Below are 26,409 nucleotides of genomic sequence, written 5' to 3'. Positions count from 1 at the left end.
AGCACCACCCAGTTTGTTCCAGGTCTTTCTGATCTGTCTCCTAGCATACTTGTCTTTGTTGATTTTAGTTCTAGCCACAGGGGGTGCTTTGTGTTCCCAGAGTGTGACGATTTGCCTAATCATCACTCCATCCCCCCAGGGCATCATGCTCTAGTCGCCCACTGTTTTACTTTTCTAAATATCACCTGTCATTACCTGACATCTAGTTTTTTGTCTTTTCCCATGAGAATGCAAACTCTGCTACTGCATGGGTGTTGTCTGTTTTGCTCATGGATTTCTCCCAGTTTCCAGAACAGCATTTTTTTTCCATTTTTCAAGACAGGGTTGTTCTATGTAGCCCTGGCTTTCCTGGAACTAGCTCTGTAGAGATCCACCTGTTTCTGCCTCTCAAGTGCTGGCATTGAAGGCATGCATCACCACCACCACCACCACCAACACCACCACCACCACTGGGCTAAGTACAACATTCTTGTATGTAACATCGATGTCTAAGTATAATATCCAAAGGGATATTTCATTGGAGACAAACACCTAGTTCCTCAGACATAAAGTCTTTAAATTTTTTAAATTACATTTTTGTTTATATTGCATTATTTTTCGTGCATCTTGGTGTGTACATGTACAGAGGCATGCCACAGGGCACACATTGAGGTCAGAGGATAAAAGTAACTTCTCCCACCACCTGGGTTCTGGGGATTGACCTCAGGTTTTCAGGCTTGGCAACAAGCACCTTTACCTGTTGAGCTGTCTCAGCCCCGACTCCAATTTAAAATAACAAAAATGCTTTCAGAATGAAGCTACAGCCACAGCATCTGTCAGGAATTTCAACTGTAGGAAATGGTGGATGACAATGTTCAAACACAGGCTTGACAGATGTAGCAGAATCACAAGCACGTGGTCAGGTGCCCAATTAACTGCATATTCTTGTTACATGCTCACCAATGCATAAACAGAGGGTGACCTAGAGAGGGCTGCTCCGATGACTCGGCTGTGGGTGAACCTCAAGGCTTCCTCCTAGGCAGGTGACACCAGCAGCTCAGACTGTGAGGGCTGAGGCACTCCCACTGCCGGCTGCATCCCCTGCGCTGTCTCATGACCAGTACTGGGGGGTGGGGGGAATGCTCCGTGCCTGAAAGTCACACTTAGCCTCTGACAGTTTCTGATAAAGGTTGTCTGTGATAGGGAATATTCCGTTGACTAAATGCATATCTGTGATACTTGTTCATCAATGCTTATGGGTGCTTAAATATGTAGTCATGAGTAGAGGGAAATGAAATTTGTTTAAATCAAATTTTAGGTGCGAAAACTCCTATACTAGAACTCTAGGTTGTCAGCAGTACTCATTGTCAAACAGTGCTTGTAACTGGTTATCCCACGTTACTTAGCTCCCGCCTTGTCACCAGGCCAAACATTAATATTCATCTCTCTCCAAAGCCCCAGACTTCCCCTACCAGATCCCTTTATCAGCGTTCTAAGCTGAGAGCCATAACCTGCCCGTCTCGCACAATCCAGAGACCCCATTCCAGTAACTAGTTCCTCGAGTCTCCACGGTCCCTCAGACTCCTCAGCCACCTACGTCAGCCACGATTTACAGGCGAGCCCCTGGGGGGTGTGTGTGTGTGTTGGGGGGGTCGGTCGTCTCCTTCTAGGCCCCGCCCCCTCACGTAAGTTCATGCCCCTGGTTCATTTACCAGGCGCGCCGGAAGCCCCGCCCGGGTGGTTGCTAGGCTCCGGCAGCCGGAAGTCCCGCCTGCCGAGTAGTCGTCGCTGCCACCGCCGCCGCCTCCGTTGTTGTTGTGGTCGCTACTCCGAAGTCCGCGGCTCAGCGAGCCGGCTCCGTCGCCTCCCGCCGCCATGAAGTGGATGTTTAAGGAGGACCACTCGCTGGGTAAGCGCGGTCGGCCTTGCCGAGCCCCGGGCTGCGGCCCCTCCCCCACTCGCGTCACCCCGCTGGGTCGCCAAGGCCCCGCCAGCCTGGGCACCTCCCACGAACCCAAGTAGCCCTCCACGGACCTTGCTGGGAGTCTGTGAGGGGGGCCGCGGCCCGGGATCCGGGGCTCGGGCTCTGGGGCGTACGTGCGCAGGTTGCGGGCTGCGAAGGGCGGACAGGAAGATGGGGTTCCGGGAACTGGGGGCCGGCCGACGGGCAGGCAGGCAGGTAGGCGCGACAGTCACCCGGGTGTACTTCTCCCCCAGAGCACAGATGCGTGGAATCCGCGAAGATCAGAGCGAAGTACCCCGACCGAGTTCCGGTGAGTGTGGACTCCGCGTCCCCCTCACCCCTCTGCCACCCTTAGAGACTGGGAGCGGTGTCGGGCGGGCGCTGTAGGCCGTGCAACAGTTGATAAGTTAAGGTCTCAAAGTGTAGCCAGAGACTGGACGGGCTGGGCCGGGGCCGGCCCGAGCTTGGGGCGCAAGAGGGTGGTGCTGTTCAGGGGCATCAGTGCTGAATCTTCCGATCTAGGGCAGCAAGCTGCTTGCAGCCTCTAGGCTCCCTCGCTAATTATGTAAGGAACCGTGTTCTAGGACAGGGCAACAGGTCACTTCCACTTTGGGGAACGGTGGTGGAGGGAGACTGTCACTTGGTTTGGATAGGGTATCATAGTCTCAGGACATTCATCTTTAATTTTGATCCTTTTTTTTTTTTTTTTTTTTTTTTTTTGGTTTTTCGAGACAGGGTTTCTCTGTGGCTTTGGAGGCTGTCCTGGAACTAGCTCTTGTAGACCAGGCTGGCCTCGAACTCACAGAGATCCGCCTGCCTCTGCCTCCCAAGTGCTGGGATTAAAGGCGTGCGCCACCAACGCCCGGCTAATTTTGATCCTTTAACTTCACGTCTCTATGGTGCTGTCATCCTTGCTTGAATAATAAATCTGAAACACCACCGTTTTGTCTTTAATCAATAAGTATGATGCTGCCGGGCTTTGGTGGCGCAAGCCTTTAATCACAGCACTCGGGAGGCAGAGGCAGGCGGATCTCTGAGTTCGAGACCAGCCTGGTCTACAAGAGCTAGTTCCAGGACAGCCTCCAAAGCCACAGAGAAACCCTGTCTGGAAAAACCAAAAAAAAAAAAAAAAAAAAAAAAAAGAAGTATGATGCTATATTTCTGTCATAGTTGGGGAGATGGTTTCTGATATCATTATTGATTTTGTTGTTGCTTTTTGAGACAGTTATCTCTGTGTAGCTCTGTAGACCAGACTGGCCTGAAACTCAGAGATCTGACTGCCTCTGCCTCTGGAGGATATGTGCACCACCACCACCTGGCCATTATTGATTTTCGAAGGACAAAGTATTATTGTAGCTCTTTGCTTGTAAGCATTTCCTTTGAGGAGAGAATTAGGAGGACAGATGTTAACCTGTAACAGATGTTTACAGAGAAGCAACAGGCTAATGAAAAACCTTGGTTTTTGGGTGGCGGGGACTGTAGAGCATTGCCATTTCATCCATTCTAATTTCCACTGCTGCTAACTCTAGCAGTGTTCTGGGATAGTGGGTTAACAGACTGCAGATGAAACTCTGGCCGGATAACCTTTCATCTGCCTACATAAAATGTTAGGAAGGTAGCCTAGCAGTGGTGACCAGTGTACCTTTAATCCTAGCACCCAGGAGGCAGAGGCAGGCGGGTCTCAGAGTTGGAAAGCTTTTTTTTTCCTTTTTTTTCTTTTTTTTTTTCTTTTTTCTTTTGGTTTTTCGAGACAGGGTTTCTCTGTATTGTTTGGTAGGCTCTCCTGGAACTCACTCTGTAGACCAGGCCAGCCACGAACTCACAGAGATCCACCTGCCTCTGCTTCCGGAGTGCTGGGATTAAAGGCTGTGCTGCCAATGCCCTGCTGAGTTGGAAAGCTTTGCAGCTGTGTTTTTCTTTAGATGCTGAGATCAGAGATGAGGGATGTAATTGACCAGAGGTAAGGGATTTTTATTATTTCTGGATCTCCAGAGTGTGGCTTAGTAAGACATAGGTGGATTTACTCATGCTGTGTAGTACCCACACATTTCCTTGCTCACCCTGTGCTCATCAGACTGAGGGCAGAGCTTTACATTAGGTAATCCAGTCCTGTGCTTATGTGCACCCGTGCTCCTCCTCCCTCCCTTTCCTGCCCCTCTGTAGTTAGTGCTGGGAATCAAGTCCAGGCCTTTGTGCATGCCGCAAAAGTGCTGCTCCCCTGCTGACTTAGCTTGACTCTCCAGGTGATCGTGGAAAAAGTCTCCGGCTCTCAGATTGTTGACATTGACAAAAGGAAGTACCTGGTTCCTTCTGACATCACTGTGGCTCAGTTCATGTGGATCATCAGGAAAAGGATCCAGCTTCCTTCTGAGAAGGCAATCTTCCTGTTTGTGGATAAGACAGTCCCACAGTCCAGGTGAGAGGTGTTTGTTAGGCCTCTGGTTTAGAAATCCATTTGTTGCTTGGGAAATATCAAACCCTGGGAAATATAAAAAAGCTCTTAAGAGTTCTGACTGCAGCCCCCCCCATTTTTCCCCCTTTTTGATTTTTTTGAGACAACATTTCTCTGTAGCCTTGGCAGTCCCTAGAACTCATTTTCTAGACCACACTGGTTTTCAGATTTTGGGAGTTGCCTTCCTCGGAATGAAAAGCGTATGGTACCATGCCTGGCACTTATTGCAACTCTTAATTTGTATATCAGTAGCTTCAGGAAAAAATAGAGCACAATTCTGTATTCACTCTGTTAAGACAACGGAACAATATCTAGAGTTTATATAATATGTATGTGTGTATGTGTGCATTTGTGTAAGCCAGAGGTCAGCACGGGGTATCTTCCTCAGCTGCTTCTCTACTCTATTTACGTTTTTAGGCCAATGCTTGTGTTTTTGTTTACTTTTTTTTTTGTTTTTTTTTAGACAGGGTTTCTCTGTAGCTTTGGAGGCTATCCTGGAACTCACTTTGTAGACCAGGCTGGCATCGAACTCACAGAGATCCGCCTGCCTCTGCCTCCCGAGTGCTGAGATTAAAGGCGTGCGCCACCAATGCCCAGCTTTGTTTACTTTTTAAAGATTGTGTGTATATGAATGCAGGTGGCACGGTGTGTGTGTGGGGGGGTGTGGAGGCCAGAGGACAGTTTTGGAGTTTACTCTGCCCTCCCACCATTGGCACTGAGGTGGTAATGCTTGCATGGCTAAGGCTTTTACATGTTAAGACAGGGTCTCCAAATGAATTTGGAGCTTACTAAGGTCTTCATGCTCACACAGAAGCAATTTACTGGGTCATCTCCCCAGCCCACCAGATCTTGGCGTAAAGGCACTGGTTGAAGCCTCCCAGAAACTAAGTTATCCAATATTGGCCTCTGGCCTCCACATACACATATGCACACCCTATACCCTAGGTAAATTATCTCAGAAGTTCTTTAAAACAGTTCAGAACTTTCTTGGCCTTAAACCATAGGTAGAACTGAGGCCTGTAGTGAGATTTTCACCTAATGACTCATGTAAACTGGAACCTGTAGGTCCCAGAGAGGCTCAACTTTAGCTCCTCACTCTGCTCAGTTACCTCTCTACATAGTTAGCTCTTTGATCGTCTCAAAATCAGTGTCTACCTGATTCACAAGTCTGATAAAATGACTACTGCCAATACCTAGAGCTCTGGTTATCATGTCATCCTTGGGTCCAGACCCTCTTATCACAGGCTTTTGGGTAGTATGTTGTTGGGTGTGCACTTTACCAAGGGATGAAACCAGCTCAGGCATCCATGGGGTCACTCTTGGCTCTTCCTTCAGGTAATAGAGGAGGTAACTTCCTTTATAACTTTCAGAAATTGTATGATCCTGTTTTCTCCTTCTTGGAGATGGTGGCTTACAGGGAGGAAGTAGGAGACTAGGATCAATGGCACTGGGTGTATTTTCCTTAATGCTGATCCTCTGGCATATAGTAGTCAGTGGTGGTGATCTAGTTCAGGGCCTTGTCGCTAGGGAAGTGCTTTACTACTTAGTCATGTCCTCAGTCCCATACTTAATGTCTGAAGACTTAAGGTTTCTCTGAGGCTCCACAGTATCTAGTAATTGAAAGTAGCTTATAGGTCGGGGCACCCATTTCCTGTTGTCCCTGAAGTCAGAAGTGGTTCTAAGGGCAGCAGAAGCTGCTTCAGAGCCATTTTCTCTCCAAGTACTTTCTGGAATTCTCCCCTTACTTTATAGTCTGGTACGGCTCTACCCTAAAGCAGATTATATTTGACCAAAGTCAGGATTTTTAGGGCTGAGTGACCAGAACCCCAGAAACCAAATTCTGACTCAGAGATCTGCCTACCTTGCCTCCCAAGTGCTGCCTGGCCAAATTCTGACTCTTGAGGATGAAGAGAACACCAAGGCCCTTAGCAGGTGAATCTGTATTCATTTGGGAGTTTTATTAAAAACTTATTTGTTGATGGTGGTATACCCAGATAGATCTAAGTTCAAGGACAGCCTGGTTTACATAGTGAGTTCCAGATTAGCAAGGGCTATGTAGAAAGACCCCATCTTAAACAAAACAAACAAAAGAATTTAGAGCTGGGCAGTAGTGGTGCATGCCTTTAATCCCAGCACTCTTGAAGCAGAGGCAGGCAGATTTCTGAGTTAAGGCCAGCCTGGTCTATACTGTGCAGCTAGAGCTATTACATAGAGATCCTATCTCAAAAGACCAAAACAAACAAACAAACAAACAAACAAAAACAAAACTTACAAAACCCAAAAACTGTATTTATGCCAGGAAGTGGTGGCACATGCCTTTAATCCCAGCACTTGGGAAGGTGGAGGCAGGTGGATCTATGTGAGTTTGAGACCAGCCTGGTCTACAGAGTTCCAGAACAGCCTCCAAAGCCACAGAGAAACCCTGTCTCAAAAAACCAAAAAAAAAACCCAAAACCAAAAAAACTGTATTTATTAGCTAGGCTTGAGATGATACCCACTTTCAATTCCAGTTGTTGGTAGGAGGAACCCATCTGGGGGAATATAGTGAGACCCTGTCTCCAACAAAAACCAAAACTCAAACCCAAATTTTTATAAACAAAAGAGACTATGATATCGTTAGACCCATGCAAACACCACAGTCTCTTTCCTAAAGCTGGTGGTGACTCGGCTCCATTAGCTCCTCAAAGTCAGTTTAGCAGCCTCTATTCAGCTTTTTCCAGGCTCCTTTGGGAACCTTGGAGCCTCCTTTAACCTTCATTCCGGTTCTTGCATAATGGCTGGGGAAGTGAACCCAGAATGGATCCAGGATTTCCCTGTTCCGTAAATGACTGTTGCCTGAGGTTGAACAGAATACATTACTTATGTGTGGAGCTGAACACAGGAGATAAGCACTGAGAAAGGCATAGCTGGTATTTAAATACAGATGTTGGGTAGACACAGAGGCAAGTCCCTAGGAGCTTTATTTCCTTCTTTCTAAGTTCCCCTTTCTTGCTGGGCGTTGGTGGCACACACCTTTAATCCTAGCACTTGGGAGGCAGAGGCAGGCGAATCTCAGTGATTTGGAGACCAGCCCTGGTCTACAAGAGCTAGTTCCAGGACAGCCTCCCAAGCCACAGAGAAACCCTGGGGGGGGGGTGGAGTTCCCCTTTCTTTAAAAAAGTAAAGAAAAGGTGGTGGTAGGATCAGATTCAGCTGCCTTTTCTTTTTCTTTCCTGAGTTGTTTGTCCTAGAACTTACCGTGTAGACTAGGCTGCCTTTGTATTCAGAGATCTACGTGCCTCTGACTCCCAAGTGCTGAGCTTAAAGGTGTGCGCCACCATACCAGGCCTCAACTGCCTTTTTCATGTAGCATTAGAAAGTTGAATTCTCTGCCTAAGTACATACATCAAGAATCTGGCTCACACAGAAGAGGAACTATCTCTTGGTTCAGATAGAACTGAGAAAGACATTGGTATGAAAATTTCCAGTCATGATAGTGGAGGGTAACCCAGGTCTGATAATAGCCTTTGTTCTTTGTTTAGAGCACAGACAAGAATGTTCTTTATTCCCTGTTTAAGATAGATACAGGCTAGCCCTTGGTGACACACACCTTTAATCCCAGTACTCAAGAACTCTATAAATTCAAGGTCAGCCTGGTTCAGCATGCTGACATTTTGGCCTGGAGAAACCAGTGCTGCTGAAGATGGTGGTTGGGGGGTTGGTTGCTTTTCTCAAGGTTTTAAAAGGACGATGAGACAGATGTTTTAGGGTCCATCCTTTGTTGAGAAGTGTGCTTAAACATAACTATTTTGATCATTTCTGGGTAAATACTTCTTTCAGTGATGGCTATTGGGAGAAGATAGCTCAGCAGGTAAAGGTGTTTGCCTGAGTTTGAAGGCAACCCACATGCTGGAAGGAGAGAACTGAGTCATAGGGGTTGTCCTCTGACAGTTTCTTAAAAAGGTGCTTTAGGAATGGCAGAAGATTTGTGCAAGAGGAACATCGAATATGAAGGAATAGTTAGCTCTGTATTTTGGTTTGCATTAGACTTGCACTTGACAACCGATGCCTTTCAGGCTCCTCAGTGGTGGTGGTCATTGGCTCCTACCTCACCCCACTGTCCTGCCTTGCTGAGAGATAGGGAAGCGCGTGAGCTGTACAGATGGCTGGCCAGGTGTCCATCACTCTTCTAGCCCATTTATGGCAGGGTGCCTCCATCCCTGCCTTTAGTTGAGAGTTGAAGGTAATTGCACTGGGGTTGTATGTCCACACGTGTCCTAGCTCAGCCACCCCCAATCCACAGGGCTACTGAGAAGCAGAAAGCGAATGTTTGCCTTTGGTTGTCATAGCTAATCCTGGGCCTGGTTCTTACTAGGACCTGGCTTTACTGTTGGTCAGTTCCTCCACAGGAGGAAATGGATCTTTGACCCCAAATGGAAGCATGGGAGCAGCCTCCAGGGAACAACTGTGATTCATTTTGCTCTGTACTTGGGAGCTTAGATCGGTATTTTCCATTTCTTGTGGTTGCTGGGACTTGAACTCAGGACCTCTGGAAGAGCAGCCAGTGCTCTTAACCACTGAGCCATCTATATGGCCCCAGTTTCCATTTCTTTACTAGTCAGTACCAAGAGTTTAGAAGGTGGCAGTGCCCCTGTACCCAGTGCAGAATTTTTTCTAGATGCCTGCATGTGGTACTGGAGCTACAACATTAGAATGCAGTGTACTAAAGGTTTTGGGTATGTTCTATAGACACCCCCCATAGCTTAGGTAGGAAGCCTTGGAATTGTGGTCTGACTTACTTGATCTAACTACCCAGCAGGCTTGGGCAGTTTGTCAAGATATGCTATAGCTGGCTCTGTGTTTTGGACTCCTGGCCATTCTGACAGGGCCTGCTTAGTGGAAACTCATCCATCCTGAGGTTTATAGAATCTGTCCTAAACTGACATACGCCTGTCTCTGTTACATACTCTCTTGCACAGGGTCTGTTTTGCCTGCCTGTGCTTCCTTTGAGTAAACTTTGTTAGTACAGGTGTGAGAAGATGAGGAAGGAAGATCTTGCTAAGGTGCAAAGTTCTAATGCTAGCTCACAGGGACAGCCTACCTGTGTTCACTTGGAGGCAGTACAGGGTGGTGATAAGAATGTTTACTGTTAGCTGGGTGGTGGCGCACACCCTTAATCCCAGCACTCGGGAGGCAGAGGCAGGAGGATCTCTTGAGTTTGAGACCTGTTCTGGTCTACAAGAGCTAGTTCCAGGACAGCCTCCAAAGCCACAGAGAAACCCTGCCTAGATAAAAACAAAAACAAACAAACAAAAGAATGTTTACTGTTTTGTGGATACATTATCTCTCTATGCATTAGGTTTTACTTCTTTGAATTTTGGGTCATGGTAGTACTGACAAGATTACTGTGAGGATAAAATGACTATGTATAGTATTTAGAATGGAGCTTAGAGTGTTAGGATAGATATGGTTTTAGTGTCAGCCTCTACAGCTGCTTGGGCACTGTTTAATGGATGAACACAATGTTTTCTTAAAAGGCGGAGCAACTGAGGGGCTGGAGATTTGGCTCAGTGCTGAAGAGCAACTTCTCTTGCAAAGGACTGAGATTTGGTTTCCATACAGCAAGCAGCTCACAACCGTGTGGAATTTCAGTTCCAAGGGTCCTTTGCCATCACCAGGCACTCATATGCACAGATAAACATGCAGACATACACACTTAAATTTTATTTTATTTTATTTTTTGGTTTTTCGAGACAGGGTTTCTCTGTATTGCTTTGGAGGCTGTCCTGGACCTCGCTCTGTATACAAGGCTGGCCTCTAACTCACAGAGATCCACCTGCCTCTGCCTCCCGAGTGCTGGGATTAAAGGGGTGCGCCACCACCGCCTGGTTTACACACTTAAATTTTAGAAAAAGCAAAGAGAAACAGTGGGACCCAAGCAGAAAAGAACACAAACTACACGATTGTGGCCTCTATCCTGTTAGAGGTCAGGACTGGGTCTCAGGCCACTCTGGCCTAGACAGCAGCTGTCCCAGTGCTGCTCCAGGTTCACTGTGGGCATCTTGTGGAGTCAGCAGTACACTCTGGGAGTGGTTCATGAAGCTCTTTGGGTAATAGTAATTCAGCAGTGGGATTAGAGCAGGTTTCTTCAAGGGCACCCTGACACTGGACCAAGGAGGGTAGGCTTGTGCCCTATTGTAGTGTTTTCCTGTTAGCTTCTTTCTGAGAAGTCACAGAAAAGTGGGGTTTCTCTAGGGATTCCCAGCCAGCAGCCTAAGAACTGGAAGATCAGCTATATATTTGAGTCCTGCTAACCTGCTGACTTTTCACTCATTTTTGACTCATCACCTTACTTCATAATCAGATGAAAACTCTTTGCACCCCCCAAAAGGCAGGTGCCTTTGCTCTTAATATGGCCACACATAGACACATCTTCAGCATTTTAAAAACATGCCTGGAGCCGGACAGTGGTGACTCAGACCTTACGTCCCAGCACTTGGGAGGCATAGGCAGGTGGGTTTCTTTGAGTTTGAGGTCAGCCTCATCTACAGAGTGAGTTCCAGGACACCAACAGAGACCCTGTCTTCCCTACCCCCGAAAAGAAAATGTCTGTGAAAACTAGAGAGGGGCTCATGAGAGAAAATGATGAGATAGTGAAGCAAGTAGTGATGGTTCACTGCAGGAGGGTGCAGGGGGGATGGAGACCCAGGGAGAAGGGGGTAGAATCAACCAAAAATGTAAATGGATGAGAATGCCTCAAGGAGACCTATTCCTTTGTATGCCAATTTTAATACCTGCATCCCACCTCAGTCAGGCTTCATTTCATTCATGGAGATCCTTATAAAGCTCTCTAGAGATCCTGAGGGCAACCCAGGTTGGAAATGAACACAGTAGGTGTTTTTTGTTTTTTTTTTTAGTTTTTCGAGACAGGGTTTCTCTGTATTGTTTTGGAGCCAGTCCTGGAACTTGCTCTGTAGACCAGGCTGGTCTCGAACTCACAGAGATCCGCCTACCTCTGCCTCCCGAGTGCTGGGATTAAAGGCGTGTGCCACCAACACCCTGCTACAGTAGGTATTCTTATGACCAGCTTCCCTGACTTGTCTGTGGAAATGGCATGTAAACCTTGTGGTTTTAAAAATTCTAGTAAGTGGGCTGGAGAGATGGCTCAGAGGTTCAGAGCACTGACTGTTCTTCCAGAGGTCCTGAGTTCAATTCCCGGCAACCACATGGTGGCTCACAACCACCTTGAATGAGATCTGGTGCCCTCTGCTGGCATGCAGGCAGAAGACTGTATACACAATAAATAAAAAAAATTCTAGTAAGTTAAAAACAGGTGAAATTGCCGGGTGTGGTGGTGGATACCTTTAGTCTGTGGCACACAGGAGGATCTCTGAGTTCAAGGCCAGCCTGGTCTACATACAGAGTTTCAGTACAGTCAAGACTACATAGAAAGACCTTTTTGCAAACAAACAAACAAACAAAAAACAGCAAAAACAGGTGAAATTAACCATTTATTTAACTTACTTAGTAAATGGAAAATTTTGTCATTTCAACAAGTAACCAAACTTGATGTTTTATTTCTGAAACTTTGTGGGGGTTTTGGTTTTTCCAGACAGGGCTTCTCTGTATAACAGCTCTGACTGTCATGGAATTTGTTCTGTACACCAGGCTGGCCTTGAACTCACAGATCTGCCCACCTGCCTTCCCGAGTGCTGGCACATTTCAGTTGCTGAATAGAGCTGATAATTTGTTTTAGGAGCAGCCACAGAGGATATTCCTTAACAATAGGGATTTTGAGTGGGTGTTGGTGGCATATGCCTTCAGTCCCAGCACTCAGGAGGCAGAGGCAGGCAGATCTCTGTGAGTTTGAGGCCAGCCTGATGATCTACAGAGTGAGTGCCAGGACCTGTCTCAAATACTCTGTCAAAATAAAATAAGTAAAACAAAACCAATAAGGATTTTGATTAAACAGTGCTATTCAGAAGAGTCTGCTTGTTTTCTTTTTGTTTTAGAGAGTTACTTATATGCATGAGAGTTTTATCTGAATGTGTACGTATATGTATATGTGTGTATGTGAGTGTGTGTGTGTGTGTGTGTGTGTACCATGTATGTGTCTGCTGCCCACTGAGGTCAGAAGGGAGGGTCAGATCCCCTGGAACTGGAATTGTGGATGGTTGTGACCTGCCATGTGGGTGCTAGGAACAAATCTGGGTCTTGTGTAAGAGCAACAGGTGCTCTTAATTACTGAGCCATTTCTCCAGCCAATTCAGAGAGTCCTTACCCAAATTCCAAACTGAGAGCCTCACACGGAGAACTGTTGTGATTGCAGAAGATGACAGGCTTTTATTCATACTTGTCCCCACATTATTACTTAATCTGCCCACATGAAACATGCAAATGGGGTGGGAAGTGAAATAAGAAAGCAAAATCTCCCCCTTTTAAATGTGGCCCTGTGTCCCATGTTTACATATTGGTCTTAATCATACAACAGCAGCAAAGCCAGGGAGGAATCATCTCTACACAAAGTTGAGGTCCTGGATCCATTTATGTATGCTGTGCAAGCACTCTACCAGCTGAGCTACACCCCTGCTATGTCCATGTTCAAACAACTGTTGTGCTGTTGTGACCAGGACTTGTTCTTGGATCAGCATCTTGCTGCTGGCTCTGGTTGGCCCACTTCTTGGTGGTCATACTTCATCAGTGTGGTCACTTGGCCAGAGATTGCATGAGGTTACGGTAGGTATACTACTCTGGCAGAGAAATAGATTTAGTTGTCTACTGCAGTCTGTTTCACAGCATAGGGAAAGCTGATTTTCCCACCCACATGTTTAGTTTAAGGACTCTTATTTTTGGAGGCTCTTTGGAAGCTTGAGCAATCTTTTATTGTATTTTATTCTTTTGCAATAGTGGGGATCCCACCCAGTTGCTTCACCCCTGCTGGGAAAGCACCCTCCCTCGGAAGTACATCCCTGGCCTAGGGAAGGTTTCTTTGGATCCCAAATATAGTGGGAATTTTGGGCATGGTGCACAAGGGTCTCTGATCCTACTGTATAGATCTCTGGGGTTTCAGATGGTGACCTGGGAGTGTTCATAGTAAGTATCCACCTGTACCTTTGACACGCAAGTCTAAATTATAAACATTCAAATAAATGCCCGGAGAGGAGAACTCAACACCTTGCTTACAGGGGTCTTTCATGGGGTGGTCCTGTCATTTAAGTTATCAGATGCCTTTGCAAGGGGCTGGCTTCTTGGAAGGCTTCAGAGCGAGTGCAGGGATGTTAGGTGTGTGCTCGCCACTGTACCTAGCTCCTGATTTGATGTAATCCTCTCCCCATTTTTTTGTGAGCCACCCCTCAGCCCCACCTTCATTTTTTCATGCTTTGTGTTCTTTCAGTGGAACAGATTGCAGGTCACAGCAGGTACCTGAATTATTTTTACCTCCCAGCCACCAACCACAAAGCTCCTCACCCTTAAGGCCTTATTTTTCCACTTGATACCTGACTCAATTTTCAATGATATTTTTTTTCTTTTTTCTCTTTCAAGCCTAACTATGGGACAGCTTTACGAGAAAGAAAAAGATGAAGATGGATTCTTGTATGTGGCTTACAGTGGAGAGAACACTTTTGGCTTCTGAGGACCAGTGCTGGGCTAGGTGCACCGTTCCTGCTTGTGTATCTTGTAAATAACTGGCTGTTTTCAGTTATTCTACCAGAGCCTCCTCACATAGACCTACTAGTGCATTTGTAACTGGATTTATTTCTTAATATATTGGAAGGGTTTATTTCCTTAGATTAGTAAATTATCATACAGAGTTTTATTTTCAGTTTTCTTTTTGTGCACTGTTTTCATGGCTATATATATGCTCCGGGGAACCTGTCCTCTGGGAATCATATTTAATGAAGATATTTCCATAATGAAGGGAGGTAGGCGTGGCTTTGAAGTTAAAAGGAGGGGTAATTCGTTATTCTGGATTATGTTCCAAGTGATAGATGGCTGAGTATTAAAAGCACCCAAATTAAATCCTTAGCAGTCAGAACACACTTGCTTCACTAGATTTTGCCAACTGCAAATCATGTCAGACTGAGCTAATCTGTTCTTTCTGAGACTATTAAGGTAAATAATTAACAATAAAATTTTCTCTTCTAAAGGCATTATAGTGTGACCATGTCCTTTATTCACCTTTTGGATGAGTCAGAAATGGGAGCTGTTTGTCAGGCCTGGAGAAAGGCTTATGGGCTATGTCAGTGAAGCCAGGAATGGGAAGTGGTGGCTGATATCATAAAAAGGGCTTACTTTTTTCAGTGGATAATATAGTCACAATGTTTGGATACCAGGACTTTGTAAGAAGCTATACATGTCAAAGTCTCTCTACCACTGTTTTCTGATCTCTACTGCTTGTGAGAAATTTACTTGTATGGGCTTTTCAGTATTTATTTTAGTAGCATAATTAAGTATGAATATATGCAAATGCATTTTAAAAAATTTATCATTTATTGCTATTTTACCTGCATGTATGTCTGTGTGAGGGTATGTCAGATCCCCTGTTACTGGAGTTACAGACAGTTGTGAGCTGCCATGTCCCCTAGAAAAGCAGTCAATGCTCTTAACCACAGAGCCATTTCTCTAGCACCAGGAATACATTTTTTGTTTACATAAAATAAAATATATATGTATATATATATGTTGCATTTTTCATTTTGAGACGGGGCTTAATTTTATAGTTACCAACCTGACATACATACATACATTATATGTACTTGTGCTCTGACTGTCCTGGAGCTCTATGGAACCAGGCTGGCCTCTGCCTCCCAAGTGCTGGGATTAAAGGCATGTGCTACCACCACCTGGCTTGTACTTGTGTTCTTAGTTCTCTCGGCTCTTAAGTCCTGACTGAGTGTCATAGTTTTCTCACAAGTTAGCAAAGGTGTGTATGCTTGTCAGGACACAAATGCATCTTTGAGAACATGGCCTCCTGTCTAAATCTTCCATAGATAGACTGACTGTGTGGTAGCTGTGGCTTTCAGGAATGAAGCACGTGGGGGACTTGGTGGATTCCATGGCAGGCGAGGGACAAACATGCCAGGTAGACGGAGTTTAAGTGAAAAGGAAGGTGGGGGAGGAAAGAGACAGAGGACAGAAGAGAAGAGAGGGAGACAGGAAAAGTCCTGTCTGCCCCAGGGGGACAGCAGGAAAGTGAGTGGGAAAGAGTGGAAGGGGGGGGTCTTTCTTTTAAAGGGGTCCTTTGCCCCTGCATGCAGACTAGTAGCCATGGAACCCTGGGCTGACCAGGGTACTGTCTGAGTGCATTATCATGTGCCAGGGGCAGGCCAGCATAATGCCCGAGTCCTTACAGTATGTAACCTTATATTAATCGCCAGAATAAGGGAAACAGCCAGGCGTAATGGAGCTTGATCACCTTTAGTCCCAGCACTTGGGAGGTAGAGGCAGGCTGATTTCTGAGTTCAAAGCCAACCTGGTCTGCATGGTTCCAGGACAGCCAGAGCTAATATAGTGAGACTCTATGTTTTGAAAACAAAAACAACAAAAAAAGGAAACAAAGGATCACCCAGTGATGTAACGACATGTAGTTAACATGATAATCATACAATTTTTATTTGATGTGTGTGTTTTGCCTGGATGTATGTCTGTGTACCGTGTATATTATATGCCTGGTACCTATGGTAGCCAGAAAGGATACCAGATCCCTTAGAACTGGAGTTACAAATATTTGTTACAGAGGAGTCTTGTTTGTGATCATATATACTTACCTGAGCCTGGCCTAAGCAATAGAAAGGTGTTTTGTTTGAGCTAGCATAGGATGATGGTTCACTGGCTGTAGGCATTGCATGATAACATTAACCTCGTTTCTTAGTTTTGTTTTCCTGTGTGTTGTTTTCATTTTCAAGCATATTCTTTGCATGTGATGGCAAAGATGCTTCCATTAGCTTAGCATCTGTAGTGAGGGAAGAACACTTTTTGTTGTTTTTGAGACAGTTTCTCTGTGTAGCTGGCTATCCTGAGTTCAAGGACAGCCAGCTCTACAGATCTGGAGTTCTAGGCCAGCCAAAGCTACATAGAGGAACCCTGTCTCAGGGGGAGAAAGGGTCCTTGGAGGAGCTAGAGCTAGGTTCAGCTTGTCAACGTAGCTTCTGGGAGGCAGAGGCAGAAGTATCACTGAGGCCAAGTTGAAGCAACAGACCACTTCTCAAAAGGAAAGTTCCTTGAAGGACTCTGACCTTGGGCTACAAACAGCTCTGCCAGGGCCAGTAGGCAGGAATGGTGAGTCCGTTGGAACAGAACAGGACAAACAAAGGAGACGAGGTAGCAATCCCACAGGCCTTTTGATCTATTTCTATTTGTAACCACAAACCCACAAATGCACCTGAGAAAAAATAGCAAGAGAAATCTCAAGGCAAGTCACTGAAGCTGACTGTAGGTTTTTTAAAGCAGTCTCATATCCCAGGTTGGTCTCCAATTTACTAAGTAGCCTGATCTTCCTGTCCTCCTGAGGCTGGGATTACAAGTACCACCATCATACCTGGTTTTGTGACTTGCTGGGGATAGAACTCTGGGCTTGCACATTAGGCAAGCACTCTTCCAGCTCAGCTACATAGCTACATCCCTAACCCTGACTATGTTTTTTTGTTGTTGTTGTTGTTGTTTTTTTTTCGAGACAGGGTTTCTCTGTAGCTTTGGAGGCTGTCCTGGAACTCACTTTGTAGACCAGGCTGGCCTCGAACTCACAGAGATCCGCCTGCCTCTGCCTCCCGAGTGCTGGGATTAAAGGCGTGCGCCACCAACGCCCGGCCCTGACTATGTTTTTAAGTAGTTCATGGCTAGCATTTATGGAACACATAGAGGATACCAGATGATTTACACACATTGCCACAGTTTTTCCAAAAGGCCTATAAGGTAAGTAGTATAGTTTTCATAATAATATTGCTACAGGTGACAGAACTGAGGTGCCAAATGAGATTTAGGAAGAATGACATGGTTGACAGTGTTCAATCCTTTCATGCTCGTTTCTACTTACAGTGTGCCCAGGACTTGGCCTTGTCTAGACTACCAAACAGCCCCACCTGTGCAGTAGGTACCTGCTTAACCATGTGGTCATACTGTACCGGTCATACTGTAGGCGACTGAGGCACATGAGGAAAGGATTACCCCATCCTGTCGGAGCTTACAAACAAGGTTGTCAGTGCTGTGGTAGGAGTGGGCTGGAAAGGTGGCTCAGCGGTTAAGAGTGTGCTTTTTTTTTTCAAGACTTATGTACTTATTATACATACAGTGTCTGCCTGTATGCATGCTTGCAATGCAGGCCAGAAGAAGGCACCAGATCTCATTACAGATGGTTGTGAGCCACCATGTGGTTGCTGGGAACTGAACTCAGGACCTCTGGACAAGCAGCCAGTGCTCTTAACCTCTGAGCTATCTCTCCAATCCGAGAAGACCCAAATTTGGTTCCTAGCACACATTAGATATCTCACAGCTGTATAACACCAGCTTATCACACCTCTGGACTCAAGTCACCTGCACTTATGTGCACATACATATACACATAACTAAAGTAAAAAAAATGACTGTTTAAAGAAACTGAAACAACAGAATTTCAGCTTCAAAACTCATCATTGGAGTTGGAGAGGTACCTCAGTGGTAAAGAGCAAACACTGCTCTTAGAGGATCCAGTCGGTTCCCAGACCCACATAGGGCAGCTCACAACTGCTCTTAAATAGCCCCAGGGGACCACAACAAGCCCCCCAATACACATCAAAAATAAAATCTTTAGGGGAAACAGATGGCTCAGCAGTTGAGAGGACCTGGGTTCAATTCCCAGCACCCACATGGCAGCTCACAACTGTCTGTACCACCTGTTACAGGGGATCTGACACCCTCACACAGACATGCTTGCAGGCAAAATACCAATGTATGTAAACTAAAAATAATAAATTACTTAAATAAAACACCCATATACACAACATTTTAAACCATCGGGACTGTGGCTAGTGTCTAGGGCCTGTAATAATTCCAGCTACTTGGGAGGCTAGGGCAGAGGGTCACAAGTTCAGCCTGTGTCCATAGAGTGAGGCTTTGTCTCAAAATTATTTTTAAAAATAAGACTTCTGGGGATACAGTTCTGATGTGGAATGCCTCCAGGCATGAAGCCCTAAATTTAAAAAAAAACTACGGTCACTATACCTCAGTATTCTGATAGTAAAATCATTACCATAGGAGAGGCTAGGGAGATGGCTCAGTGTTTAAGAACATTTGCTGCTCTTGCTGAGGACCTGGGCTTAGATCTCAGCACCCACATGGTGGCTCAGTTCTAGGGTATCAAACATCTGGTCTCAGGTACCAGGCCCCCTCAAGGTATTTATACATAAAAACATTTTTTCAAAGATATGTGTGTGGGGGGCAAGTTGAGTGGGTAAGATAAAAAAACATTACATGTATGAAACTGAAATAAAAAAAAAAACCTTGGCCGGGCTTTGGTGACGCATGCCTTTAATCCCAGCACTTGGGAGGCAGAGGCAGGTGGATCTCTGTGGGTTCGAGGCCAGCCTGGTCTACAGAGCGAGTTCTAGGACAGCCTCCAAAGCTACAGAGAAACCCTGTCTCGAAAAACCAAAACAAACAAAAAAAAAAAAGAAAGAAAGAAAGAAAAAAAAAACCAAAAAAACAAAACAAAACCCAAAACCTGCTTTCACCAATCTGTCGCCAATACAAAAAAAGCCGAGTACCCAACAACACAAAAAAGAAGATGATACAGGAAAGGCTTCGTTCCAATGCAGAGCTTGCTTCAGCAGCCCATCCCAAGCTAGGAGATACAGCTCAGCACGGCAAAAAAGTCTGGGAAGCATTACTCACTTCATACAATAAATGCAAAAGTAGATAAACTGGATGAAGAGCAGACCTTGTGTGGAGACCACGGCTGTTTGTATAAATGTCAGAAGCTGTGAAGGTGGGGAGGAGCCGCACATGATCGCTGAGCTGGGAGCACACCCAGGGCTCACATTTGCTTCAGACGGACTCTGCCACAGCCAACAGCTACTCATTCTGATGTAACAGGAGCAAAACCTGCTAAGTAGGAATAACTTTAACACAGATTCACTCCCGAGACCTTCAGGGACAAACCGAAACAGGAGGTAAGAGCGGACCTAGACTAAAGGATGCAGCAGCGCACATCTGATATGTAAAGAGCCGTGCCATCCCCAGATCACGAGTCATTAATACCACTTCAATAAAAATTCCAATAACAAGGTTGTAAGAAAAAGAAGCTGGAGAGACCAGTTCCAGTAAACACAGCATGACAGTATCCTTAGTAACTGTAATCAAGTAACTTAGAGGCTGAGGCAGGCAGGAGTTTGAATTTGAGGTCAGTCTGGGCACTTGAGAATAAAACAAAACAACCCAATGGAATGGTGTGATACAGAACAGAATACATATTTACATGTAGACAGCACATTTACAATATTTACAACAGACAACACAGAAGCTGGGTGTTACGGTACATGCCTGAAAATCCAGTCACCTCGTATCACCTTTGGTACCACGCCTTGGTGTGCTTTGATGTTGCTTGTGTGTGTGCACGCATGGGCGCTCGAGTGGGTATGTGTGCATGTACTTATGGAAGCCAGGGGTGGACTTTGGGTGTTGGTTCTCAGGTGCTATCGAGGCTTTGCTTGGCCAGGGGTCCCAGGGGTCCTCCTGTGTCTGCCTCCTCACTGCTGTGGTTACTGGTGTGCACAATCACACTGAGGGTTTCTTTTTTTTTTTTTTTTTTTTTGGTTTTACGAGACAGGGTTTCTCTGTATTGTTTGGAGGCTGTCAGTCCAGCCCAGCCTCAAACTCACAGAGATCCGCCTGCCTCTGCCTCCCGAGTGCTGAGATTAAAGGTGTGCACCACCACCGCCCGGCCCCACACTGAGGGTTTCTATGCTTGGCTTTTTTATGTGGGCTCTGGAAGTTGAACTCAGGTCTTTGTGCTGTGTGGCAAGCAAAAACCCCAACACTTAAAAAAATTGTATCATTGGGTTAATAAGGCCATCTTATTATGCAAGTACATAAAGTACCTTGAGTGCATTTCCCCCCAGTCCCTGCTACCCTCTCCCTTTAGTCTCTGTTCTCCTAGGCAGTGTTGCTTCTATTTTGTCTTCTGCACATATATATATGATCTTACAGAGAGAATCATTTGTTATGATTATTTCCAAGTTGTACCCATCATCTTGCAAATGACATAACTTTTTATGGTTGAAAAAATGGGCACAGGTTGTTTTCATAACTCTGCTACTGTGAATACTGTAATAAACGCGTTCAAGAACCTCTGCTGTGTTGACTTGGAGTCTTTCTCAGTGAGCTTGCTGTCCGTTCTCTCAAACCACCACTGTCCTCGCCTCACCAGCTGTTTTGCTATACCTGCACCCCCCTCCCAAAAAAAAATCATGGCTTCCTGGCTACCATCCCTGCCCTGTAGTCCATGTCTTTATTACAGAGGACAGTAAACTCCTTAGATGTAATTTCTATCCCATGACCGTTCCTCAATGCTCCAAAGCACTGAGTTGTCAGCATAAAGCCATGCTCCCTGTGGGACATCCTCCTCACTGACCCGAATGCATGGTCAGCATCCTCCCAAACTCTCCTAGGCTCTGCCAGTCTGGCCATGCTGTCCTCATCTCTGCCCTTACGTATGATGCCTTCTACCTCAAATGCCTCCCAGTGCTCCAGTGTGTGCCTCTTGCTAACCCACATTCCTTCCTTGAACTCAGCACTCCCAATGTTACTGTGTCCTCTCAGTCTGGGTACTGGCTTCCATCACAATCACCTCCTACTGTGCTGTTTCTCCTGTGGAGTCCCTTGTCGTCTTCCCTAGAGTTAAGGAGCATCATGAAGAGTCTTGTACCTCAGATGCACAGCAGTCCTCATATCCCTCTCTTTCCCCCTCCCCCTCCCTTCCTTGTGAAGGTTTCTATCCAGCAGCGTTTTGGAAAAAGCCAACAGAAATGCCCCTATTCTCAAAAGACTGCATTGGACTGAATTGTAGAAAGATTTAAAAAGTGGAACCAATTTTCCTTCACATCTTTATTTCTTAGGGAGTTCGAAGCCAGCCGACAAAGCAAAGATCCCCGTGGGCCGCATGGAGGCAAAGCCGCTGAGTTGAGTAGGAGGCTACATGGACCTCTGATCTGCAGTTTCGCCCCTCCTCCCTGGGTCCTGGAGGAAGCAGATTGGGCGGAGCAGTACTGCCAGCACATGTGTGGCTGCCTCCACAAGCATATTCCTCCAGTAGGCTTCCACCTAGGGTAATCTTTTAGGTTTGTTGGGAAAAGCTTTGCAAGTCTACACAGCAGATTGGATACAGTTGCTTCTGAGCTGAAGGGCAGACTCAGACTGGAAGCTCCCTGGCTCAAGTCACTGTCAGAGCAGTGGACAGCTCTCCCCTTAGCCCTGTGCTGTCCATGATCCCAATGCATCCCAGAGACAAAGCCTCTGCCCCAGGATCACAAGCCAGCACATTCTGGACCACAGTCAGCTCTAACCCAGTGTCAAACTTCCCCTTGTGCTGCTAGGTCAGATGGTGAGGAGGCCTGTGCTGTGTGCATTCCACCGAAATGCACGTGTGTCTTCAGACCCAGCATACACTCAGCTGGGACAGAATGCCTCTGCTTTGGACATGGAGTACATTCATCCCAGTTTGATTAATATGAATTCTATTTTCTTATGTGAGGATTTGTGAGCCTCCTTTGTTTTAGAATTCCACTGAAAGCCGGGTGTTGGTGGCACATGCCTTTAATCCCAGCACTTGGGAGGCAGAGGCAGGCGGATCTCTGTGAATTCAAGGCCAGCCTGGTCTAGAGTGCCAGGATAGCCTCCAAAACAATACAGAGAAACTCTGTCTCAAAAAAACAAACAACAACAACAAAAAAGAATTCCACTAAAGTGTATCAAGCAGAAAACTAAACTCCTGTGGAGCCCTGGCTGTCCTGGAACTTGGCTTATACATGACAGGTTGATTCCTCATAGCTGGAAGGAAACTGGGAAAAACTAAAATTAATCTGTGGGGAGTTAGTGAGGCCCAAAGCCTACTTCAGAGATGGTCACCTTTCTACTGCGTTCTACAATGGAGAGGATCTTCCTGAGGTTTCCTGTGTTTATACAGAAGAGTCTGGTGTAACTCAGGCTGCCCTTGGAATCCTGGTCCTGGCGCCACCTCCAGAGTGCTAGTCTACGGAAGGTGCCATCACTCCTAGCTTTCTGGAGCTTCTTTTATAAAGACATCAGTCCTGTTCAGGAGGGCTCTGCCTGATCACCTCAGAGATGCAGTCATACGCCAACACCATCATTCTGGGAATCAGGATTTCAGCGTAAGAACTGGGGAGGAGAAAGACAGAGCGAGGCAGAGCTGGACTTTGAAGTAGAATTTGGAAGGTAATATAAATGTTCCTAGCAGAGCTCTTTTGGAGCTGGTATAGTCTGTCCTATCATTCTCTCCCACACTCTCTTCACTCTCTGCCTGCCAGTCTCTCAATGCAGAAGTTACTATGCTATATGCTAACACAGAGGGGCATTCAGGGTGGCACTGGGTTAGTTAAACGATATTATTACTGCAGGAAAACATCAGCGGGAAGGTCATTTCCCCAGAGTCCAAAATAACCCACAAGAGGCAAAACCAAAACCAGAAAGTTGCTGAAACCTTGTATAGAAGGAATGGGAAGTGTAAATATTGGAAGTAGCCGCGTCCTAAGACATCAAGAACATGCTTCTTTCTCAACAAAACCTAACACATGGCAACCGAGACAAGCTTGCATGCATTGTTAGTGCGGTTGAGCTGCTCAGTGTCCTTTCTCAGTGGTTCCCTGAGGGGTCACAAAAAGGCCCGTTGTTGAGCTGAAGACAGACGCAGGGAAAGGGCTCTGTGGTCCTGCTCCATTGTCAGGTTGGTTTCCCTCTCCCTTGGAGACGCTAGGTTTCAATGTGCTTTTCATTCCCCTGGCTGCCTGAGCAAATGGCCGTCACTGTTTCCATTGTGAGCTCTTCTCTTTGGAATGGGGCCAATTTCAGGGAACACATACTTGAGAGCAACATTTAGCTATTTGGATTCCTACTTGGATTGATTTTCTGCCTCTGCCTTTCTCCCATAGAGACTCTGTCAAACAGATTTGGTTTGAAATGTTGATTCTTAACCCTTGCTGGCTCATCTGGATACCAAATTCAAACTCAGAGGTCCCAGGTTGCTAGATTAATGGAAAAGCTCTCCCCCCTAACACCACTCTCAAGTGCCTGTCCCCTGTCACTGATTTACTGAGGCCATATGCATGTCACAGTATCAATAGATTGAAGAAAATGTCTCATTTATTTTGCTTTTTGTTTGTTTTTGAGAAAGGGTCTCACTATGTAGCCCTGGCTGTACTAGAACTATGTAGACCAGGCTTCCTTTGAACTCACAGTTTATCTGCCCGGATCAAAGGTATGTGCTACCACACTCAACCCAATCAAGAGGTTTTGTTTTTGTTGTTGTGTTTGAGATAGGGTTTCTCTGTAGGTTTGGAGACTGTCCTTACACTTGAAAGAAAACAAGTATCCTACTTGTTTTTTTTTTTTTTTCATTTTTGGTTTTTCGAGACAGGGTTTCTCTGTGACTTTGGAGGCTGTCCTGGAACTAGCTCTTGTAGACCAGGCTGGTTTCGAACTCTCGAAGATCCTCCTGCCTCTGCCTCCCAAGTGCTGGGATTAAAGGTGTACAACACAACTGCCCAGCAATCATCCTAATTGTTGCAATTTTATTCTGTAGAACAGAATGGAGGTCAGAAGTGAAAGGTTAAATTCCTTCCCGGCACACAACTGGAAGCTGATGGAGAGGTGACACTACAAAGGAATTGCTTCAATGGCCACACTTGTTTGTTCTGCTATTTCAAGTAATTAATAAGGCCCCTTTTCTTTCACATTCTAATTAGGAAAAGTTACATTTTTAAAAGTGCACAGAACATAACTGTAGATCTCAATAACTTCCACAAGATATGTATTCCTGTATTTAAAACTTCAGTTTGCACACATCTGTAATAGCATCCTGAAAACTAGGATGGGAACATCAGGAGTTCAAGGGGACCCTGGATCTCCACTCAAAAAGTTACCAAACAAACAAAATGTCCAAACAGCCATTTCTACCCACTAGAGTTCTGTTGAGTCTCCTTCCATCAAGCCACCGTACTGGGTATGACCAATCTGATTTATATTCCTTTCAGTTTGTTTTGAGGATATAGTTTTTTTTTCTCAGTGTTTGAGATTGAAACCAGCCACTTTCTGGTTAACAAGTGCTGTGCCCTACCCTCTGAGATTGAATTCAAAGGTTTGCTACAGCTAACGTACCTCTGACTAACTCCCTCTCTCCTTTGGGCTACAGAACCACTGAAAAATGGTTTTGAGCTGGGTGGTGGTAGCATCCACCTTTAATCCCAGCACTGGGAGGCAGAGGCAGGTGGATGTCTGTGAGTTCAAGGCCAGCCTGGTCTACAGAGAGAGTTCCAGGACATCCAGGACTGCTTCACAGAGAAACCCTGTCTCAAAAAAACAAAACAAAACAACAACAACAACAAAACAACCAAACAACCCCCCCCAAAAAAAAAACAACCAAAAAAATGCTTTTGATCTACTTGGAGAGCTTTACAGGGAAACAGGCTGGCCTGATTACAGACACAATTAGTTTCAGTTTGTTTTTGTTTTTTGAGACAGGGGTTCTCTATGTAGCCCTCGATGTTCTGGAACTATCTTGGTAGAGCATGCTGGCCTAAAACTCAGAGATCTGGCCTTCAACTTTGATCTGCTGGGATTAAAGGCATGTGCCACCATTGCCCAGTTTTTTGTTTTTATAATTAGTTTCAAAGAGATTCACATGTATAGGAAGTCAAGGCCAACTATGATTCCTCAAAATGAGGTACATATAAAATAAACTCCTCTGTTCAGAAAATAGGACACTTTCTCCAACAGGTCTGCCTCCCTAGCTCTGAGATCAGGCACTCCTGGTTAACACACACACACACACACACACACACACACACACACACACACACACACACACACACACACACACACACACACACACACACACACACACACACACACACACACACACACCGGAGCCCAGTTGTGCTGTTGTGGGCTTTCTCATCACACAGGAGCAAGTGGTACTTGGAAACTGAACTTGCCAAAAGAGAGCTGGTGCCTGGAAATTGGAAACTCTGGCTTTGGAACAGTCTTGAGGCCAAAAATGTCATGGTCTGGTTGGGGACAGCTTTCCAGCAGCCACAGACACAAGCAAATCACACAAGGTCTGTGCTTCTCCAGCAAGGCACTGGCAGCCAGGGCAGCCTTTTCTCCACAGCAACTTCATTTCCTCAGACAGTGAGCTCATGCTTGGCACTGATGCACTCAATAAAACACCGAACTTAACCCTGTCCTGGAGCAGGACCATGAACATGTCACTGTGCCTGAATCAAACTGAGAAGAACAGTTACACACATACAGTCATAACATTAGACCTACTTAGGAATACAGACAAAAAACTGGCATTGGTGAAAGTGAAATCTTCCCTCCAGTGCCAAGCTAGGATGATTTTTTAAAATGAAGACACAGTTTTGTAGAATTATGGGTAGAGCTGCTTAAGGTATGCTATGACTCCATTTCCGAAGCAGCATCACTTCAGTGTTTAAAAAAGTTACTGGGGTGGGGTGGTAGAACACTTGCCCAGCCCGAGTAAGGCCTACTTCCTCTGCCTCTCCTAGACTCTGATGATTAGGGCAAACTGTTCTGCTGCTTGGCCTGTCCCTGGTGTTGGTCTACGAACCCCAGTGAGGTTGTGGGTGGGTGTCAAGGACATTCATGAAGGTGAGGGCAGTGTGATTCATATCCTCTGACTTCACCGAAGAAAGCAGCTTGCTGCAGCTGGAGTCTGGAGAGGACCATAACAGAGACACAGTCAAATGACATCCAGAGCCACTGTAGCCCTAGGTGTTCATGGGTCTGGCGCAAGGCTCAGACCAGAGAA

General features: G+C 45.8%; 1 protein-coding gene across 1 annotated transcript; it reads left to right on the top strand.

Moving 5' to 3' along the window:
• Positions 1 to 1,726: 1,726 nt before the first annotated feature.
• On the top strand, positions 1,727 to 14,524 carry Gabarapl2 (GABA type A receptor associated protein like 2). The gene is made up of 4 exons (XM_005073056.4): positions 1,727 to 1,888; positions 2,197 to 2,252; positions 4,186 to 4,358; positions 13,917 to 14,524. The coding sequence occupies exons 1-4, from the start codon at positions 1,855 to 1,857 to the stop codon at positions 14,005 to 14,007; spliced, it is 354 nt and encodes a 117-aa protein (XP_005073113.1). The 5' UTR covers positions 1,727 to 1,854; the 3' UTR covers positions 14,008 to 14,524.
• Positions 14,525 to 26,409: the final 11,885 nt, after the last annotated feature.

The sequence above is a fragment of the Mesocricetus auratus genome, unplaced genomic scaffold (assembly GCF_017639785.1).
Source record: "Mesocricetus auratus isolate SY011 unplaced genomic scaffold, BCM_Maur_2.0 Super-Scaffold_6723, whole genome shotgun sequence".
In the NCBI taxonomy this organism is placed as follows: Eukaryota; Metazoa; Chordata; class Mammalia; order Rodentia; family Cricetidae; genus Mesocricetus; species Mesocricetus auratus.
This window is presented reverse-complemented; position numbering and strand designations above follow the sequence as displayed.

Bases quoted from the DNA above. Each gene is read 5' to 3' on its own strand.
- Gabarapl2 (XM_005073056.4), top strand. From the start codon at position 1,855: ATGAAGTGGATGTTTAAGGAGGACCACTCGCTGG. The intron at 1,889-2,196 runs GTAAGCGCGGTC...CTTCTCCCCCAG, and splicing joins TAAGGAGGACCACTCGCTGG to AGCACAGATGCGTGGAATCC. The intron at 2,253-4,185 runs GTGAGTGTGGAC...TTGACTCTCCAG, and splicing joins AGTACCCCGACCGAGTTCCG to GTGATCGTGGAAAAAGTCTC.